Source organism: Sinocyclocheilus grahami, unplaced genomic scaffold (assembly GCF_001515645.1).
Source record: "Sinocyclocheilus grahami isolate Dianchi unplaced genomic scaffold, SAMN03320097.WGS_v1.1 scaffold192.1, whole genome shotgun sequence".
Taxonomy (NCBI): Eukaryota; Metazoa; Chordata; class Actinopteri; order Cypriniformes; family Cyprinidae; genus Sinocyclocheilus; species Sinocyclocheilus grahami.
Genome location: NW_015505371.1, coordinates 852613 through 874889, shown reverse-complemented (window position 1 = coordinate 874889; position 22277 = coordinate 852613). Strand labels below are relative to the sequence as shown.

The window sequence follows — 22277 nt, the reverse complement described above, 5'->3', positions numbered from 1 at the left end:
CTATCAGATCCCTGCAGTAGCACATACAGGAGTTTTTGCACTCTACATTAAGTACATACTGTTGTGTGCAGTATGCAAGTTTTAAACTGGAACTATAAATCAAAGAAAAGCACACAGAACTAATTAAGATAAAGAATTAGTACATGTGTCATAATAGAAAGAGGCTCTCATATCATCCTACTCATATTAAATTGTATTCGTACGTCATAAAATGCAAAACACCATCTGCTAAACTTCTTATGAGCTTATACCAACTCCAACCTGAAAACTTGGAGGCAAGCGTTGGAAAATGACACACTGGTTTTGTACCAAAAATATATCTGGCATCAGCACAAAAATGAATAAACTGTAGTTCTGAAACTCAAAGCTGTATTAAATTACAATGTCTTAATTAAAAAATAAATAAGGGTTCAATTGATGGCCCTCTGGTGGCCAGTTTATGAATTACAATTTAAATCAGTTTTACAGGCAATTGTAGGACCTGACATTTATTGCTTCCACTTGCAAAACTCAAAAAAACAAAAACAATAAACAAACAGGCCTGACCAAGCATGCTAGATTTCATGTTTCCTGTAGCTACTTTTTAGAACCTTACTGCTCTCTTGCTACTTCTAAGTGGACAGTCAGTCTGATATGTGTCCCTTTTACTTTACTTCCATTATACTTTGGTCTGAAGAGTACATAAAGCAAAGAAGAGCAGAAATTAAAAGGTTTAAAAGAACGAAGAGGGTTTCCACACCTGTGGGCTGATACCAGCTTTTTTGGTGGAGAACGTGGGACGTGGAGCTTGGACGCCAGAGCGAGGTGAAGCCACACGATCTGGAGCTAAAGGTGACACTGGGGAACTGACACTGCCTGCTTTGATGGGACTGAGAGGTGTCATAGGAGGCGAAAAGCAATGGGCTGACCGATAGGCGGCAGATGGGCTGTAGGGTGATGGCAATGGGCTTGTTGGAAGGGATGACTGTCTGGAGTAGGAGTGAGCTGTCACGACAGATTTAGGAGCTGGGGCGGCTCTGGGAAGAGTGCTGTAGGGATCTTTCATTGGGTTGAAGATAAAGAGGGATGAGTTGAGCTGGTATGGCTGATGTTTGGACAGCTCCATGTCGATTTTAGTGCAGCCATTCTCCAAGGGTATTTCTGGAGGTGGAGCCGGAACAGGTGCTGGTGTTTTGGCAGGGACAGTCTTTTTCTGAGTTGCCTGCTGAGCTTGAAGTGTTTTTGAAATTTGTGTACTTATATTGGAGGAGTTTACTATGGCCTTTACTCGACCGGGCATGTTGGATGGATACACCCACGAAGGAGGCAAGGACATGGTAGGAGAGGGAGCTCTCAGGTCCTTGCTGTCATGGACATACCTTTCCATCCTCGACTGGCGCTTGGCAAACAGTTCGGCTCCTTTTCCTGAAGCATTGGTCAGGGCTTGCTCAGGCTTGTGCTCTATCCTGGCACGTGTCCTGGAGCTTTTCAAACTCGAGGCCCACTCTGGCACCGCAGCTTCCTCGTGAATATCCTTGTCCTTGGCCAGGAAGTTTGAGGCTTCAGCCCCGAGATCCAGCAGCTCCTCTTCCTGCCCTGCATATGGCTGGGGTTTTTTCTTCTTTCCATCTGCACACTGCACCAAGGACAGGAGTTCGGGATTCGGAGCCACTTTTGGCTTCTCCTGAAATGTGAACATCGACTTGCGGGTCACTCTGCGAGCCCGGCCCTCGTCAAGGATGCCCGATCTGATGGGAGTTACAGATCTCTTCTCACTCATAAGGTTAGGGACAAATGTAGGCCTGGGGACATATGGGCGGATGTAAGAAGAAGGCTGAGGTGAGGGAGCATGGGCTGTGTTAGGTGGAGGAGGGCTGGAGTAGCTGGGGAGAGGAGGCGTTGGATATGAAGGAGGAGGTGGTGGAGAGAAAACAGGTCTTGGGTGCACTGGGTAAGTTGAAGGTTCAAAGTGTGTTGTAGAGTCATCAGATGGGGCTGGAGGGATGTCCATGACTGGACTTGTAGCTTCAGAGGATCCTACTGTTGTCGGGGAGAAAAATGGGCGAGCTGTTCTGTTCATGATGGTGGGCTGTTTAGTCACTGTCTTATCTGCTTTTCCATTGCATTGTGCACTGTATCCATTTGGGATTTCTTTATTGTGTGCTCCATTGTCTTCAGCTTCATCTTGACCAGTTCTGTCCATAACAGCAGGGGTATTATCACTTCTAAGAGTAACCTCTTCCTTCACATGCTCCGTGACGTCTTCTGAGAGCTCCTCATCCTTCTCGTTGACAGGGAGAAAGTGTCTGTCTTGGCCGCTTTCTTCTGCTACATCCTCCTGTGTAACCTCACTAGCATCTTCCATGTCACTCCCAGTACTGCTGATTCTGTCGGCCATCCACGAGAGGTTCTTACGATTCAACTCCTTGTCCTGGTCCTCAGTCAAGTGATGTTTGTTCCATGTCCGTGGACTTTCAAAAGATGAATCAATTACATTCTTGGATGCCTCCACTCCCCCTCCTCCGACGCTTACAAGTGTGAAAGCGTTCACTCTCTGTCTGCGCCGGTTGAAAAGTTGGACGCCTTTAGAGTTGGAACTGGCCTGGAGCTGAGCAGCAATGATCTGACTCTTGGTCCGTGCCTCCTTCAGCTCCTTCTCCGACAAACTGGCACTTCTGCTGAGGTCTGTAATGGTAGAAAAATCCACCAATCAACTTCAACTTTTTTTACAAAAAAATGTAAATTATATAACACATTCACAGCTATGCCATTTGCAGTGCTTTTCAGTTCACAAAGCAAAGTATTGCTCGACCCAGGTTATAATTGTAGAATTTAGCACAGCCCACCAATTATTCACAATATTTCAAATGCACTTAATTGTTTCAGCCTAACAAACAAAGGGTGCTGTATATAATATCACATGCCTTTTTTATTAGACAGAATAATTGGACAGGTTTTGGCAAATATTAGCCTGCTTTGTATTTTATTTCATGATCTCACCATTGCTGTCTCAATCATTCGGTTGCTTTTTAAGTCTCAGTTATAGTAGCAATGTGCTCAAATGGGAGTATAATTATTTTAAAAGTCAAGAGTATTATATGTCTTTCAAGTAATTCTAGCTTTCATGAGTCACCCTGTTAAAAAGATGAATCATATTAGTTTGTCGTCTTTTTTGCGCACAGACTTATAAAAGAAATGCTGTCAAATAAAGTTCAAGGATTTGTGGTCAAAATTATTCTTTTCACAGTTTGCTGTGATTCACAGAGCCTGTGGGCAAACTTTTGTAGACCGTACAATGCTTTCACACATTTATAGTTCTAAAAACCTCCTGTAAATAAATCTTAATGCTGATATTTGCAGTTCTACCCATAGTTTGGCAAAGATGGATGTTAAAACAGTCATGTATTTGTTGAAAATGGCAAAGGTTTATTGACTGGGCAAAAAAGCCCCATTCCGAGCTGCAGAAAGTATTTCCTTCACCATGGGCTCTAGTCCCTCCCTTAGCATTCCTCAACTGCCGAGAAAATGCCCTGCTTGAGACTGCAGCATGCCTTGAGAAATCTCTCTGAGGCACAGGAGCCATTGGTTTATATGCCGACAGGTTCATGCCTTTCCATCATCACTTACGAGACAAAGTCTACATTTAAATGCTTAAACTTTGACCTACAGTGACATACTGTGGCATCAAAGTTTCAGTAAATAAAACAAGCGTGTTTGAAAATCCTGCCTACAAAAGAATGAATGCCTCAGGAAAATTCTTATACCAGAACATTACATCCTGAGGAACAGACTGCTTACAATTACATCACTGGCTGAACGGCTTGACTCTCTTAATATAAGTGTGGTTAACCTGTGCAACATAAACACAATCTGTTTCCTTAATAGACCTTTGAATAATTAACCACTCCAGGTTTCCCTGAGGTAGTTCTTTGCTTTTATCCTCAACCTCAGACTTGGCAGCAAACCTGAAAACAATTTGCTGAGTGTTTTTTCTCTATCCAAGCAGGTAGGTCTTTGTCTTGCCAGAGCCACAATGGGAGTTAAAAAAAGTAGTAAAAAAGCAAGAGTTCTAAATCTATCCCGTTCGTTTTATGTGCAAGTTTGCCAGACTCAAAGGAGTTTTTATGTCACATGGCATAAAATTATAATAGAGCATGAATAATGTGCATCTGCCTTTCATTCCACCAGCAAAAATGCCTCTTTATTTAGTCAGGCCATGCAACACAACCTCTAGCACTGTGATAAAAAGCTTTCCATTTTCCTTCTTAACAGACATTCATCTTTACGGTGTTTAAATAGATTTCCTTTGATAAACCTGGAGCAAAATCTGATAATTATAAAAACATACATGCAGCTTTTCTCTTAATTTTTCTTTCTTTTCTTTTAATTTAATGTGCATGTTTTCCCACCAACCAAAGTAGTTTCAAGTACTTTCAAAACTTTGCAGTTTTAATTTCTTCCTTATTCTTATAAACGTCCCTGTCATGTCAGAGCCAGACCTAAATACAAGTTCATTTAATACAGTTATGACTTTACTCACTGACTGCTTTCTACTTTTAAAATAAATTAATACACTACAAAATGTGGTAATGTGCAATTTTTTTTCTAGAATGAAACCACTTAATTTAGATGTTACCACATGAAGCACATTTTAGATTATAATTTTTTTTTTTACAGTTTAAACAAAAAAATTACTTTAAAAACATTATGTCTGAAATCCACAAAGAGCCATTTGTCACTTTAACTTCAAAACAAAGTTGTTCTATTCATTCAAAAAAGCCTATTGTCTGTTTATGCCTAAAGACAACCCAAAGTGGCAACCAGTCTGTATTGTCTTTTAAAGCAGCATGCATTCACTGTCAAATATTGCTCTCTTCTCGCTTTAAAGAAGATGCATCACATTATATAATTTAAACGATCTATGTCATCAAACCTCAGAACTTAAACATGACTTCAGCACATGCCTTTCACAAATCTAGGCTTTTTTTTTTTTTAAGTTTCAGAAGCACCGTGTCAAACTAAACTTCTCTTACCTTAATTAACTCAGCATACAGTCTCTTTTGTTGCTGCTTCTCGAGCTTTTCTAATTTAACTTCATGTGTTTCCTCCACTCCCCCCTTTAGCAGCGCGAGCCTGGATCGGATTTCGTGTCGTTGCGAATGATGATCTCTCGCGCGCTCCAAATGCGCATCGAGTATGAGGCGGGCAGGCTGGGGCACTGGACGAGGTTTGCGCTTCTTTTTGCTTTTTTTTAAAGGATGGCTATGCTGTGCAATGTTCCTGGCAGACGTTTGGTACACTCCAAATTCAACAGCGAAGAACCAGGATACAGAATAGATCTGGAGAGCGGGGCTGCAGCTGTCACGCGGGAAGGTTGTCACAAGGGATAGTCAGAAATCAGAAACTATGAGGTTTTGAGCCAGAAGTCCAATTAGACAAATGTTTTCTCTATCAGTGGTTTTATAGGTTGTTTCTAAAGCTGTAGTTCAACCCTCTTAAGTATATATGATTTTATATATCACCCTCATGTTCCAAACCTCTATGACCCTGAAACCCATTTCTTTCTGATGTGGAACACTAAAGTAGAAGCAGAAGGATGGCCTCGGTCACCATTCACTTTCATTTCATTTGGAAAAAATATGCAATGAAAGAGAATGGTGACTGAGGCTGTCAGTTCCTGACTTTCAGCCAAACATCTCTATTTGTGTTCTACAGAAGAAAATCATGTGGGTTTCAAACTACATGAGCGTGAGCAAATAATGAAAACATTTTCATTTTTCAATGAACTATCCTTTTGCGTAACCACTGTTTTCATTACCAGAGATGATGGATGTAGGAACGATTCAAATTTATGACATCTACGGCCTTGGATGTACTTAAATAATCACGTACAGATTCTGTAAGTTCGCACATTCTGTTTCACGCCAAATTAAGTGGCCACATTTCATCAGTGTCATGTATAGAATCAGTGTGTCAGCTCTTTCAGAGGATTGGGTGTCAGGGGAGAGAGTCGTCCGGCAAATACGCTCGCTTGGTTGGATGGACACCTGAGCCTCAAGGGTGAAGTTCAGTTTAGGCCGCAGAGGTTTGCTTGCTTAGCTGATCCATCCTACCTGAATCATAACACTCACGCTTAACTTCTCATTAACATGAAGGGAAAGACAGGATCTTCCTCAAACCAAGAAGTAGTGGTAGGAAGGAATTCAGGGACATAATGTTCCCATGTCCTTGGCATCGAGCTGTGTATGATATGTGGGCTCTCAGTTTGGACAGATGAGGGAAACTCCCTCACAGCTTGAGGATTTGGGGACCTGGCAGGCCTAGGGTTGTATATCAAAGGTCAGATTCTCCTGTCGGATGTTATGGTTCACTGGGAAGATGGGATAAAGTGACAGTTTTCCTCTGGGAAATGTGGAAGTGATGAGATCAGAGAGGTTTGAGAACTTTCAAACCATGAATGTGCAATTACACATCACTGTCCACGAAACCTGTACTAGGAGACCCTTCTTACTCTGCTACCTCATTCTCAAGTAGGACAACATTCACAGAATAGCATATACAGTTCAGTTCTGATGCTGAGAAATGCCTTGTAATTGACCTGCTATATCATTATAAAACCTACAGCTGTGGCCATAAGTTACTGTAAATTTGCAGAAGCTGCTAGATGAAAAATGATGTGATGGAAAAGATTCATGTGTTTCCTCCACTCCCCCCTTTAGCAGCGCGAGCCTGGATCGGATTTCGTGTCGTTGCGAATGATGATCTCTCGCGCGCTCCAAATGCGCATCGAGTATGAGGCGGGCAGGCTGGGGCACTGGACGAGGTTTGCGCTTCTTTTTGCTTTTTTTTAAAGGATGGCTATGCTGTGCAATGTTCCTGGCAGACGTTTGGTACACTCCAAATTCAACAGCGAAGAACCAGGATACAGAATAGATCTGGAGAGCGGGGCTGCAGCTGTCACGCGGGAAGGTTGTCACAAGGGATAGTCAGAAATCAGAAACTATGAGGTTTTGAGCCAGAAGTCCAATTAGACAAATGTTTTCTCTATCAGTGGTTTTATAGGTTGTTTCTAAAGCTGTAGTTCAACCCTCTTAAGTATATATGATTTTATATATCACCCTCATGTTCCAAACCTCTATGACCCTGAAACCCATTTCTTTCTGATGTGGAACACTAAAGTAGAAGCAGAAGGATGGCCTCGGTCACCATTCACTTTCATTTCATTTGGAAAAAATATGCAATGAAAGAGAATGGTGACTGAGGCTGTCAGTTCCTGACTTTCAGCCAAACATCTCTATTTGTGTTCTACAGAAGAAAATCATGTGGGTTTCAAACTACATGAGCGTGAGCAAATAATGAAAACATTTTCATTTTTCAATGAACTATCCTTTTGCGTAACCACTGTTTTCATTACCAGAGATGATGGATGTAGGAACGATTCAAATTTATGACATCTACGGCCTTGGATGTACTTAAATAATCACGTACAGATTCTGTAAGTTCGCACATTCTGTTTCACGCCAAATTAAGTGGCCACATTTCATCAGTGTCATGTATAGAATCAGTGTGTCAGCTCTTTCAGAGGATTGGGTGTCAGGGGAGAGAGTCGTCCGGCAAATACGCTCGCTTGGTTGGATGGACACCTGAGCCTCAAGGGTGAAGTTCAGTTTAGGCCGCAGAGGTTTGCTTGCTTAGCTGATCCATCCTACCTGAATCATAACACTCACGCTTAACTTCTCATTAACATGAAGGGAAAGACAGGATCTTCCTCAAACCAAGAAGTAGTGGTAGGAAGGAATTCAGGGACATAATGTTCCCATGTCCTTGGCATCGAGCTGTGTATGATATGTGGGCTCTCAGTTTGGACAGATGAGGGAAACTCCCTCACAGCTTGAGGATTTGGGGACCTGGCAGGCCTAGGGTTGTATATCAAAGGTCAGATTCTCCTGTCGGATGTTATGGTTCACTGGGAAGATGGGATAAAGTGACAGTTTTCCTCTGGGAAATGTGGAAGTGATGAGATCAGAGAGGTTTGAGAACTTTCAAACCATGAATGTGCAATTACACATCACTGTCCACGAAACCTGTACTAGGAGACCCTTCTTACTCTGCTACCTCATTCTCAAGTAGGACAACATTCACAGAATAGCATATACAGTTCAGTTCTGATGCTGAGAAATGCCTTGTAATTGACCTGCTATATCATTATAAAACCTACAGCTGTGGCCATAAGTTACTGTAAATTTGCAGAAGCTGCTAGATGAAAAATGATGTGATGGAAAAGATAACAGTTTAAAAGACTCCAAATGAGTCCGTTTACAGAAAAGGTGTGGGGTAAATAAGTTCTTTTTTCTGTACTGTATCTGGCTTTAGACAGGCTGTTTAATACTTCCTCACTGAATTGTATTACTGTGTCTCCCTTTGTGTAGGATCCCATCCAACATTGTTGTTCTTTATATATTGTTGTTTTTGCTGTTTTGGTTTGTTCAAACTTTTATGTACATTGTGAGAACTCTTTACATACTTTGTAAAAAAAAGAAAAAAAGTTGGTTTAAAAAATAAGTGAATGAATAAGAGGCATAATTAAAGGGATATAAGGAATGACTTTTTTAATTATTAACATTTTGCATATTCTGCAAAAGGTATCTAAACATATGACCTGCAGCTCTAAATCATAAGTTAGGAACATGGAAATTAATGCATTTGTCATATACAGTGGCAATAAGAGTCTAAGAGATTTGCTACAAATTATATTATTAGCAAAACAATTCCAAGCGAACTACCATTACATCAATTTCAGAAAGTCTTAGTACTTTTTGAATGTCTGAGCCCTCTTTTGTTTCAATGACAGCAGCACTAAAACTGGATGAACTACACAAGTATGTGTAAAAGCTGATGATCATGATCTCCGATGCTGACTGTTTGTACAAAAGAGTTTAGGTTCAACCTCAAAAAATTGCCAAATTTGATTAATGACCTAAAAAACGGCGTAGAATTAAAATTTCTTACTACTGTTTATTGTTATTCTTATTAAACTAATTTTAAAACATTCGAAAAAAAACTGCTCTCAGACTTTTAGACCACACTGTATCATTTTCCAATTTCATGCTATCAGCATCTGGAAATGCAAGAAAGAAAAGCATAACATTCTGCATCTCATCAAATCATGCTGCTGTGTGGAGACATCAATCCCATACAAGGAGAGAGAGAACGAAAGAAAAAGAGAGAAAATGCTGACATTTACTTCAGCGCCTCTTCCTAGGAACGGTATGAAACCAATATAAAGCGACTGAATTAGCTGTTCCATCTCAGCCTTTCCACATCCTCCTCTCTCGCCATTTTACACACTCCAAAGCTGTTACAACACCACAGCAACCTCTTAAATTCTGCAAAAACAGTTTTGGACCATCTGAAATGGGTCTGAATTCTCATCAGCAGGGCTGTAAAACCCCTCTGTCGCACAGTCACTGGTGTGAACTGCCGCTTACTGCACTTGCAATGGGTGCCTGGTCATCTGCAAACCTTATTATGCATTTTTTCCAGATAACATTACCCACAGCTTGAGCATTATGGTCAGTGGGTATATGAACTGAAGAGCTATTACTGTACGGCTCATCTGTGTCTGTGAGGAAACAAATGTGTCACTGAGGGTTTAGTAAGAACTGATGTCTAAACAGTTAGGGGATAGCAGCTACATCAGTCTATCAATCGGATGGTTCTTATGTCTCTCTGTCTGTAAAAGCATTCAACTTTTAAAGAATAAATTTGTCTTGACTCATGTTTCTATTTAAATGGATTACATGACACTATTGAACACTTAACTCTGATTGGTTAATCACAACATTCTGCAGTATTTGCAGTAATTAGGTACTGTATAATGACACTAAACTGTATAGCACTTACCTATTATATTCTATTCTATTCTATTCCATTCTATTTAAAAAAAAACCTAGCTATGTGTACGGTGCTAGACTAACTGAGACTTGTCACAGCACTTACTGTTGCTCTCTCGTTCGTCTGATTGCTTCTATTGTTCTCCTCATTTGTAAGTCGCTTTGGATAAAATCGTCTGCTAAATGATTAAATGTAAATGTAAATAATTAACCATTGTCCCAATTTGCAACCATTGCAACCAATTTCCTACATAGTTTTGCTAGTTTCATGTCTGTCATCGCACCTTATCATCTCTTTTTTAATCATATAATACAGGTATTCCCAAACGTTTTTGTCAGTTGAAACTTTTGACCTAAAATATTTACATACATTATAACAACAAGTTCTCTGATGTTGGTTTATGATCACATGACGCCCAGGGAAACTTATACAATTGCCTGTTTCTTAGCAAGTGTTTTATTTTAATTGCATTAATGTTATTTTTATTAGTTTGTTTTAATTATTAGCTTTTTAACTTTATACTTTTAAAAACTCGAAATTTGAACTGACTCACATATCCATTTACATTATGCACTTATGCAATTACGCAATGTTTTAATTATTAGCTTTTCATCAAATCACAAACCCCAGTATGGGAAACCGTTATATAACAACAAAATATAAACTCAGTGTTTGCATTCATTTATTTATTTTTTTAGAAAGCAGCCTGTAATATACTATAAAATATCATGTTCTTCAGATTCAAAGCTGTAAACAAGATTTGGAAGAAAATATTTACTTGTTCTCCGCTCCATCTGGCAGGACGTCAAGCCTGGCTTTGCTTTGACCCCACAGTGGTGGTCATCCTTCTCCAAGTTGTTAGTACTGTGCCTCTCCAGGGACGTGTTTGCTCCTGTCTTGTTGAGGGTGGAGGATGTTGTAGTGGTAGGCCCACCCCAGCTGTCCCCTCTTCTAGCAGGCTCATGTCTGCACTCCATCCCAGCCCGCCTCACTTCGTTCTTGCTTAAGATACTCTCTTCTTTCGCTGAGCCCCCTTTTAGCTGGCACACTTGCCTGGGTATGACAAAAGCTTTTTCTCAGCTGGGGCGTAAGTTTGACTTGTAAGAGGTGGTTTCGGGATCCGCTGACTGTTTTATGCTTCCCGACTTTTGAAGAAACAAAGATCAAAAGCAGGATCAAAGTTAAACTAAAGCTCTACATTTTGCTGGACATTTTCTTCACGGTAATCCTTCGGAGTAGAGAAATGTACTTTTGCTTTCAATCCACACAATATTATTCAAACTCTAACAAGACCTCCCTGGAGGTACTTCTCAATGCACCCTGGATCAGTTCCCATGGAAAAGTGCCAAGAAAATTTCACAACTGGGATATGCTCTTGTGCAAATGCGGCAAAGGCTGGCAAACTGTCCTCTGTTCTATTTGCGTCTGTTTTCGATGTCTTATCCAGATATTTGTCTTTCTTTTTGAGTCAAAGTCACCAAAACATGTCCCTCGAGTTTATCGCAATCTCCCCGAGGCAGACTGTTTCTTTAAAGGCACGTGTAGCCCTTGCTCTCAAAATGTTTCAACAATGTTAAGATGAAGGGGAGTGCTTGGTGCTTTCCTGTCGTTTCATTAGCACATGAAAAAACACATTCAGCCGAAAGGTTGTCCAAATGTTCTGACTGCGGCTATTGTAATCGCTAAACTTTCAAGCAAGGCTTAATTGTGCTCAGTCCATATTGTTTGGATTTTAAACGAATGGTTTCTATAGTTTTCATTCCTTATCCCTGTATTACTGACCGAGACTATATGGGTGGCTTAAGCCCAGTGATATGATCTCTAACCCACCATCACAGTGGCATAGTTTATTTGCTTGTTTCAGATTAGGTTCAAAAAGACTCCTCGGGCAAGTATATGGTATATCCAGACAGGGCTTAATGTCTCTAGTTGTGTAGTTGAAATGAAAGGCCACTGGATGAACCTCCACTGCTGCCAGGGTACAATGAGTCAGTGATCTTCCTCTCCACTGCTGCTTCCTGAAACATATAAGGTGCAGACTGTCAGTCAAAATATATACTAAAATGCACTTATAAAAAATAAATAATATTCTACAAAACATTTTCAATCTGAACTAATTGAAATGAGTAACCTCATGAAGGAAATATTCCTCTGTTTTGAAGGAGGGGTATTTCCTCTGGCACTGTGCACTTGATATCATTTGTGAAAATGACAAACCACCCATTGTCAAATCAGTGGGAGGAATGAATTGCATTCGCTACATGTGAAGTTGAAACAATGCATATCTCATTTTCCTCCTGACTAATATCAAGGAGACAGGATAATGAAAGGAACATGTGTTGCCCAATTATATCTTATATATATATATATATATATATATATCTTTTATTGTAACAGTCTAATCAGCTGAGTGTCGTCTCTCTCACATCCTGTAGGCTACAACAAGGCCACGGGTCACATGAGGTAATAAGACCCCATTAGTCTTCATCGCCCCCTTTAAAACACTGTTTTAACTAATAACACCTATGACAAATGAGTGGTCTGTTTCACTCTTCCAGTGATTCATTCGACCCCTGTGCGTTTATGTTTGGGAGTTAACGTCCCGCCCACTCCAACAGTTGACTCAAAGTGGCCACAAAAATGACACCCACTGTTCATGCCCTCCATGCCATCCTCCACAAATAAAGACAATCAACTCAACAAAACAAACATTCTTGCCCACAAAAGCCTCTCACAAGCTCTCTGCCTTTCTCTGCACTGGACGAAACATAAAGAGCAGTTGCTTTGTTTTGTAATGATTTTGAGTAATGTAACCTCCGACAACACTCTGACAAATACATTTTCGTTTTTGCCACACTGGCAGATAAATATGAAATATTTCAATATGAAATATTTCAATATTTCATACAAGGCAATAAAGTTATTTTTTTAAACTCAAGATAAATTGTTCCAGATATATCTCGGACTTTTGTAAGTTGCTTAATGTAAAGAATTTTCCATTTAATTTCTTACATTAAGCATGTCACATCTCACTTAACTGTACATCAGGGAAGCTCAGACTATCATTCTTCATCTCCATCAATTCAGTTTTTTTAACATGCATTCTAGAATGTTGTGGTTCCTTATCAAATTACCAGCTGATGAGCAATCAACATTCTTTGGCACACCAAAACATCTTGAAGGCTGAAAGCTGGTTGAAAGAAGGTTGAAAGCTGATGCATCACAGAGCATTTTGAACTACAGGGCATATCTTTTGGATTTGCTAAGGGGGAAAAACAGTATAATGATAAATCTTTGTTTCTTAAAGTATCAAAGTATGCTTATCTTATCTGATTTCACTTTCCTGGTATGTATATTACAACATTAACTTACCAACCTACCTGCATGGCTCTCTCACATAACTCTAACGATTTGCCATCATTTGATTTATAAGTCATTCCAATCCAGTGAGGGCATTCTTGTGCTCATAAACCAATCTAATGAGCTGTATCGAACTCTACCCATCACATTCCATACGTTATCAGTCCCGAGGCACCGGATGCAGGTACTGGGAGATAGTATTTGTGTGTGTTTTAGGCTGTATCTGTTACAGTGCATAATATGAGCAGTAATAGTGTACGTTTTGATAGACCTCCGGGGCCCTACAGGTCTCTCTAATCTTCCAGATCCATTACAGCCCTCCAGGGCCAGATCCTTCAACCATACGCCACGGCACAATGCAGAGACCTGCTCTTCAACTCGGCTTCTTTCACACAAAGGCCTATTGAAGCACCTGTAAGTGGCCTGAAAAATAATTTGGGGCTTGCACTCTACATTTGGCATTCTTTGAGAGTAATTCTCAGCAGATAGCTAGCATGCCTTGGCTTACACAGGTTGAACACACCATTAGGTATAAACTTCAATGAGGCTCAGAGACATGGTGTTTGCTTCATAAGTGTACTAAGTATATATATACATTTTAGAGAAAAATGACATGTCATTGAAATCATAGATGTGCAAGGTCTCACTGGGTTGTGCATTCAATAGCTAGCTGAATAATGATACTACTGTCTTTTTTATGCGGGCCCTACAGGTCTCTCTAATCTTCCAGATCCATTACAGCCCTCCAGGGCCAGATCCTTCAACCATACGCCACGGCACAATGCAGAGACCTGCTCTTCAACTCGGCTTCTTTCACACAAAGGCCTATTGAAGCACCTGTAAGTGGCCTGAAAAATAATTTGGGGCTTGCACTCTACATTTGGCATTCTTTGAGAGTAATTCTCAGCAGATAGCTAGCATGCCTTGGCTTACACAGGTTGAACACACCATTAGGTATAAACTTCAATGAGGCTCAGAGACATGGTGTTTGCTTCATAAGTGTACTAAGTATATAGCGGGCACATATATACATTTTAGAGAAAAATGACATGTCATTGAAATCATAGATGTGCAAGGTCTCACTGGGTTGTGCATTCAATAGCTAGCTGAATAATGATACTACTGTCTTTTTTATGACTGCTTTACAGCAGAATTTGTTCTAATCTTTTCGGATATCTGTATTGTATAAAATGCTATATAAAGGTGACTTGACAAAGTCTGCAGAGAATCAATGAGAAGACAAAAAGAGCAAAACCAGGTGCTTTGGGATAAAGTGAAAATACTGTAACTGTTTTAATTTCATTTTAAATGGCTCATTAAAGAGCCATAAACACATATAAAAAAGAAAAGCTAGCCTTTTTGGACTCTGACAGAGAAATTACTACAACACTAAACTTATCTAGCAGATCCAAATAGCAGATAAAACTTCAGTACCATTAAAAAGCTGCGACTTAAAGAGTCCTGCAAATTATGCCACCAAAGGTCAGTGACAGCTGCTCAGCATGACGTCTCTGCTAAACAGAACCCCTGCCTAATGTATAAGTCATGACTGTCGCGAAGAAACTCCAGCACCGGATATTCATTCTACTGTTACTGCACGCTGCTCAAATTTATCATCATAAGAACCACACACAGGCCGGACAAAGGAGAGCCAAACAGGGAACACATGAAGCCCATCGCCAGTTAGATTATCCCTCCACCGGGAGGAGAACGAAGTTAACATCCTCAATTATCCAACCCAAATATTTAGAATGATCGACTTCAAAAACATTCCTCCAGGTTGCAGCTGGCTACCTCACGCAGTAGGTTCTTCAAGGATGCTGTTTGCGATTCAACAGGTGATAAAGCTGTTCATTGATAACACAACACCAAGTGAAACTCAGTGAAAGTCTGGAGCTGATGGTAGACTCACCTGTACTCCCAAGTGCTTCGGTGTGTATGTTATGGGTAGTTTGTACAGCCCCTTTACAGGTCCTCCTTACGTTCACCTCCCCCTCTGTCTCACATGGAGTTACGCTCTCGTTCTCGCTCTCTCTTTCTCTCTAGCAGACTGAAAGAAGGGAAAAGGGGGTGTGGACGAACAGGAGTTGGAACACAGAGAGTTCTTTGTCTGCCTTCTTCATATGGTTTCCTTCAAGCATGCATACTGAACACATTATACCATTATATATTTTCATATTTAAAGTAGGGGTGTTTGGGGATCATGTGCACTTTGCTCTTTGTCCCGCTCAAGTTTTTACACCGGACAGGGGAATAAAACATACACAGCCTATGCATGCTATAAAACTGTCAATATGTGCTTGTTTCTGATTGCTATGAGTTATAAAAAGTAACCAGTGTCGAGTGTTTTCTCTTGAGATGAATAAAGTGTAACACAAAAGGGCCTCTCAGATTGGTTTCACAGACATGGAGAGCCCCCGCAATGATTCTTGAGCTGCGTGTTGAAGCAAAGTAAGACACTTAAAGTCTCAATGGGATGGGATCTGAAGTCCACTGATCTCCCGACAGAGATGTCTGTCTGAGAACAGACAAATACTATGGTTAGATTACGGACTTCAGAGCATCCTTAAAGGTAAGTTTAGGGAAAATGATCTTTATGATAGCTCAATGTTGTATGCAACTGTGTAAAATAAGCTCTGATCTATTTCATCTATAAGTGCTTTCTCACAGTTGAAATAACACTCACAGCAAATCGTTCTTGTCTGAAACTTTGAGCTCCTTTGTAAACCCATCAAATATTTGCTTCTGTTTTGAAATGTCATACCTGGGTGATATTTGAGGCCGTCAGCCACATTCAGACCACCGTGTCGATCGTACCCAGAATAAAGGCTTTGTCAGCAAAAACTGGGTCATACCTATGATGAGAAGTATCAAAAAACAATGCAATTAAATAATAATAATTAATAAATGAATAATATTAATACAAATTATTTAAACTATTAAAATGATTAAAATCAGTGCAATTAATCATGCAGCCTGACCCATTCGCAAATTCCTAAAGAAAAAAGGTTCTAGGAATCTCAAGGCATGTCTTTCAAAGTTTAAAATATAAAGCAAACAGACATGGATGATTAAAAACAATAAATAAATAATTAAATAAACAATCAAACAAATAAATAAATAGCATTGCTTTTCTCAGCAATATTAAAATTACACAAACCAAAAATTAAAAACAGACATAGATATATATATAAAATGCAAAATAAATAATGTAAAATTAATTTTTTTTTAAAATTACAAAATATGAATGACTGTAATTAATTTGTTATACATTTAGCTCTAAGGCTAACATGTGCAATTAACAAATCTTTAATATAACTAGATGACCCTTGAAGTGAACCGCTGTGCTGTTTATAGGGGGAAAACTAATAATTTAGTCAGTGTGCTACCTTATTTAATTAGTGGAATGCTAATGCTAATTTAATAACTTAAATTTTTCTGAGTTTAACTTCCTGCAAATCCTAGGATGATCGTTTGCAAACTATGCAATATTTCTAACATCATAGTACATTAAAATAGTTTGCCAGTGATTTTCAAATTATGCAAAGACAGAGGTGCACACCAGCATGAATACCAACTCCCCAGTGTAAAACAGGCCATTTCTCTTCTTTTCTCTTTCTTTGACTCTTTCATTCTATCCCTCCCGCCACTACAAACATATTTGTTTTTTCCCAACGCCCTCTTTACAGCTGGTCAGCCTGTCATTACATTTGTCCTTTCAGCAGTCTAGCGTGACTTTCTCAAAGGGCAGCTGTGTCTGTGTACGTCTAGATGTGTGGTGTGCATGTCTCACTGTAGAATCTGTATCCTTGTGTGGCTGAACGGACCAGTGGAGGAAATGTTAGAACACATTCCACCATATCTGGGCTTTTCTTCTGAAGGTGTAGAATTTCCTAAGTGTTCTGGTTTACATTCTCCTCTTTTGAGTCTGTTGCCTGTTACTGAGAGAAGGCCATAGCAGAGTAGCCATTTGATTGGAGTCATACATAGCCTGGAAGTGAACCTTTCTGTCCTCCTCTTCTTGGAGACCACCAAAACCCTGTTGAGAGATGAAACTGAATCCAACAGAGTTAAAAAATGTTTGATTATGCGCTCCACTGGCAACTGCAAAAGCGTCACGGGTGTTCAGGACTTCAAGGAGGTCAATGACAACAATGTTATGGTGACCGTGATTTCACCAAGTACAACATGTTCCTGGATCAACATCCTTGTTGATCCTGGAACAACATTCCAATTAACCAATCAGAATTAAGGGATAACTTTTCAGGAAATATCTGTTTTAGGCTTACGATCAGGGTTAGGTGCTTCTACACCCTTGTTAATCAGCTATCATTTCCCACTGATTTTAGGAATAAATTATGGGTAGGGTTAGGTTTAGGGGTAGGGATTGGGTTTAGTTTATATTTTTGGACAGTAATGTTGATCCAGGATCAACAAAAGATGTTGATCCAGGAACATCTCTTACTTGGCAAACTCACAGCGAGCCAATGTTATCCAGATATCCTAGACTCATGTAGCCAGACTATGTGACTTAACAGCAAAAGTTCTAGTCTACATCCCAAGTTATGGCCAAAAATGGCCAATTTAAACAGGAAGAAACCATCTAACCGACATTTAAAGTGACAACCTTCATATTTCTGTGTTATTGTTTTTTTGGCATTTAGGATTCTGATACAGATTACGCCACACACACAAAAAACGGAGATGGTTTCACAGTCAAAGTGAAATATACTTTTTTGTTTGTAGATATCTAGTCAACTCAAGTGCCTGAACAAAATTCAAAATAAATATTCCATACACTGTATATTTCAAAGATTTGATTATACTAACTTGGCAAACATTGAGAAAGATGGTGATTTCTCATCCTCAAAGCCAAAAAAACACACATTGCAAAAATTTAGATTACATGTTACCTGATCAAGAAATGCTTTCTAGTGTGCCGTAATAAGTAATAATCAGACGATCATCAAACAAACTCTTGCCAGTCCAAGGGTATCTGAAGTTGAAACCATCAGACCCTGAAACTAAATTAAATTAAAATGTAAAAAACCAGTATCCATCCATCCATGAGAATGGACTTGGACTTTATTATTAAAATATTTTTTTAAATCATATGCACTTCTTTCCTCTCATTTGAATTTGTTAGAATGAAAGTTTTTGTGTCCAGAAATGTCAAATGAAAAGTTATTTTAATTGGAGATAAATTCCAGAAACCAGGGCCTTTTACAGCCCATCTTCTTTCACAATTATACTTCATCGGAATGACTGAATGAATGTTGATTTATGCCAGAGAGCGACCAGCGCCGCAGACCCTGCAGGGCCCGCTGAGCTGCGGTCTATAGAGCAAAGCGCGTACCATACAGCGTGCCCAAACACAGTGAAGGGTGTGGGTGTGCGATTGAGCAATGACGTGAGACATCACAAAGTCAAAATCTTTGAGATCAAGCGACTGGGTGTCTTTATGTGGCCAGAATTCCTCTACTCCCATCCAAAACCTCAACCAGACTCCATGCCTTTGCACCCCACTCCCCATCCCAGCTTAAAAAGCACTGCAAGGTTTTTGTTGTATGGAGCATTTCTTGGCCTCTGGAGGGGTTTTAAAGAGTTCCTAAAACAAACGCTTTCACTGCTTAATGTGTATTTATGTCATTTGTCAAGAGGGATGTACAAATCAAGCCCAATCCCTCTTTAGTCTACAAGGCTCCTGCATTGATGAGTATCCATCCAGAACGCAAACAAACCCAGAGGTGAGAGCGGTTGGCGATGGATCTGCCAGCAAAGTGAGAGAAACTCCTAAAAGATATGAATCAGCATTACAAGTCTGGATTAATCCGAAGACACACTTGGAAACAATCACTGCTATTTGGTTTCTTACCTAGTGCTGTTTTGATAGCTTGCTTAATATGACACATACTGGCTCCGTTGTGTAATCCATCAACACACAAGATAAGATTTTACACAGGCCAATGCAAACAAATAGCAGATATGGCAATGAAATCATCTGTGCAATAAACAGAGACTGAGAGTCGGGCTCTCTATGGGTGCAGCAATGTTATTCCAGACATCTCGCCAGTGTTTGTCAGTCTCCAGGCGAATGCACCTGAAAAAAAGCTGGTGTTAATGCTCTAGAGAGATTTTTCCACCACACTATAGAGTCAGTACCTGGAAACTCTGAAACATCTCATATCGAACACTTCCTCCCACCAATCGATAAATCTCCATGACACAAAGATCTATCTTTGAAGTCACTCCAGGCTTTTAAACTTAAGTTACACTCCCAACCACTGACAGATTCCTTGTCCATGCACAGCTTTCAAATTCAAAATTCAGAATGGATTCTTATTCTCCTAATTAAGCCAAGCGCACATTTAGAGGGGTCATGACAGGGGTGTCCAAACTTGGTCCTGGAGGGCCGTTGTCCTGCAGAGTTTAGCTCCAACTTGCCTCAACGCACCTGCCTGGGAGTTTCTAGTATGCCAAGTAAGACCTTAATTAGCTGGCCCATGTGTGTTTAATTGAGGTTGGACTCCCCTGATATTAGAGGTAATTGTACCATTAAAACATCATGGAAATTTTATATCTTAAATCATCCTCCTCAGTACAAAAAAGCAAAAGCAAAAGAGCAACATCCGTGTTGCATCATAAGCAAATGGAGCCCATCATAATCACTGATGCTGTCTACAGTATAAAGCATACAGATGCATGTTCAATGTCCGATTAAACAGCTTGTTGTACAGACTGCAAGTGAATAGTGTATTTTAATGGCATCCCGGCATGTTAAGAGCATTTGACTGCAGACAATTTTGTAAGCAAGGCGCAGTATAATGGAGAATTTGCAAAGGAACATCTGCTGAAGTATGAAGCTGAACTGTATTGGATCTGACAGCAGGTACGTCGCAAAGTGTGAGTAAACATTTTCATCATGTTTGTCTGTAAATTTAAAGGTTTTATACGGATAATGTTTTCATAATTTTTACTCACATGAAATAGGGGGGTGTTGATACTTTTTACCCTGCAATGACGTTTGCCAAGTCAGAATGTCAGAGTCAGAATGATGGCTGAAAATAATCATTTTGGCAAATATATTTTTTGTGCAAAAAAAAAATGTGCACACTTCCTTTACAATTCCACTTATAAAGGGATAGTTTACCCAAAAATGAAAATTCTGTCATTACAAATCCATAAGACATCAGTTCACGATTGCTTTATATGACATTTTTAGCAAGCAAAATTAATTCTCTAGAAAACACACATTCACAGATTAACAAGAAAGTAGATTCCTGAAAATGTGATGACAAAAAAACAAGGAGGACAGACTTGTTTTTACAATGAATTTCGCACAGAATGAGAAAAACAACCTAAAAGAGACTTAAAATATGAATAAGAGGGTGGTTGGGGAAAAGTTTCAACCCATCCTGTGCTCTTTCGCTATTTCATTGCCTTTGCTAACTGCTGGTTTCTGGCTGGTCAAGACAGTGTGCACTCCTGACGACTGGTCAGCCAGATTTCAAACCAGCATATTTTCCTTAAAAAGCCAAGAAAATATTAAGGCGGGACATGATGATCAAAACTATTACAATAATACAGCCTTGCATTAAGGCAATTACACATCTGATTTATGGAATGGTAGATTATTGTGCATTCAAGTCATACTGCAATGAGGGCATTAAGGAGCAGTTGCCAGCACTGTTATACGTCTTGATGCTAATACAAGAAAGAATGACAGGAAATGGGTGGGAGCTTTTCCTCAGAATGGCACAGACACCTCTGAATTCCTGGTGTAACACTCACATTAACGTGACATAGATCACCATTAAGTAACCAATGGCTGCATACTGCTCATAGAGCCTGTCATGAAATACTTTAGGGTATTGGAATGCATTTTTTATTTATACTGGTGTTGTATACACCCGTTTTAATTATTGTACATGTTTAGGTGATGATGTTTAGCAACAAGGTAAGCAAAAATCTCTGGATGAACTAGAATAAACAGAAAAATTATGGGTTGTTTTTAAACATGCCCTGGGAAAGAACTGAAGCACAGATGAGAACCAGAGTGGGACAGCATTTCCCTCTCAGTCTGTTTTGATCCCCATTCCCTAGATTGTAATCAAAATCATTCCAAGACACAAATAAACAAAATATCTCAGGAACAAGCTGGCTTCCCTCCCTCAGTGAATTTGAGCTCAGAGACCTGGGGTGAATTCACTAAACAGTTGCATACCATATTTCACCCTGTATCTTATTCACCAAGCGCCTGCAATACAGGGTCAGCATATTTTATGGGTGTTTTATGCGGTTATATGATTTGCATAATTCCTCTAGTCAATCAGAAGTACAAACAAGTAGACAGTGCCTGCAAATAAACAATGCTATAAAGAGTAATTCATTCTTAGCAAAATCCCCCTTAGTCTGTGATACAAAGCAATGAAAATTCGTAAAGAATTTAACAGCACTGGTTCTAATTTTTCTTTATAATTCCAGTGAACTGATTCACTGAAAAAGAAACAACTCATTAGAAGCATTCATTTGGGAATCAAGCAACATTTTTGCACAGTAATTTTTTTATTCACTATAAAGAACAGACTCATAATATTTATATGTTTGGGTGTCAGACTACTTATCCTCCTCCCAGTCTTTGCATTCCACTCCCTCTCCATGCTGCAAATGGCATTAGGCTGATAAGGCTGAAATATCAGAACTCAGCTTGTCTGTCTCTTTCACTCTCAATTTTCTCTCTCTCTCTCTCTCTCTCTCTCCTCACACCCTTTCCCTAACTGTTGATGTGTAATTCAGCATTCCAGGGACTCAGTGGCCCCCAGTGTGATTGTGCTGCACTGTGTGTTTCATTATATAAGCCAGTGCTGCTGAAATGAGCAGAGGCTCATGTCCTTTGTATGGAGGCCTCTATCTTTTTCACTTGGTCACTAGAGACCGGCAGCAATTAGGGACAGAGCAGATATGCCAGGCTATGTCAACATTTACTAAGAAATCCATTGCCTTTCTCCATCGTACGTCAATAAACGAATCTATACCTCTCTGCT

At 39.7% G+C, this 22277-nt stretch overlaps 1 protein-coding gene across 1 annotated transcript; it reads right to left on the bottom strand.

Annotated features, from left to right (window-relative positions):
- Window positions 1-23: 23 nt before the first annotated feature.
- LOC107594891 (synaptopodin-like) lies at window positions 24-19283 on the bottom strand. The gene is given in 8 exon segments (XM_016285103.1): window positions 24-789; window positions 791-2664; window positions 10652-11891; window positions 15146-15283; window positions 15998-16088; window positions 17027-17174; window positions 18147-19026; window positions 19109-19283. Coding segments are annotated over 3 exon segments (2271 nt in total). The 5' UTR covers window positions 10851-11891; window positions 15146-15283; window positions 15998-16088; window positions 17027-17174; window positions 18147-19026; window positions 19109-19283; the 3' UTR covers window positions 24-591.
- Window positions 19284-22277: the final 2994 nt, after the last annotated feature.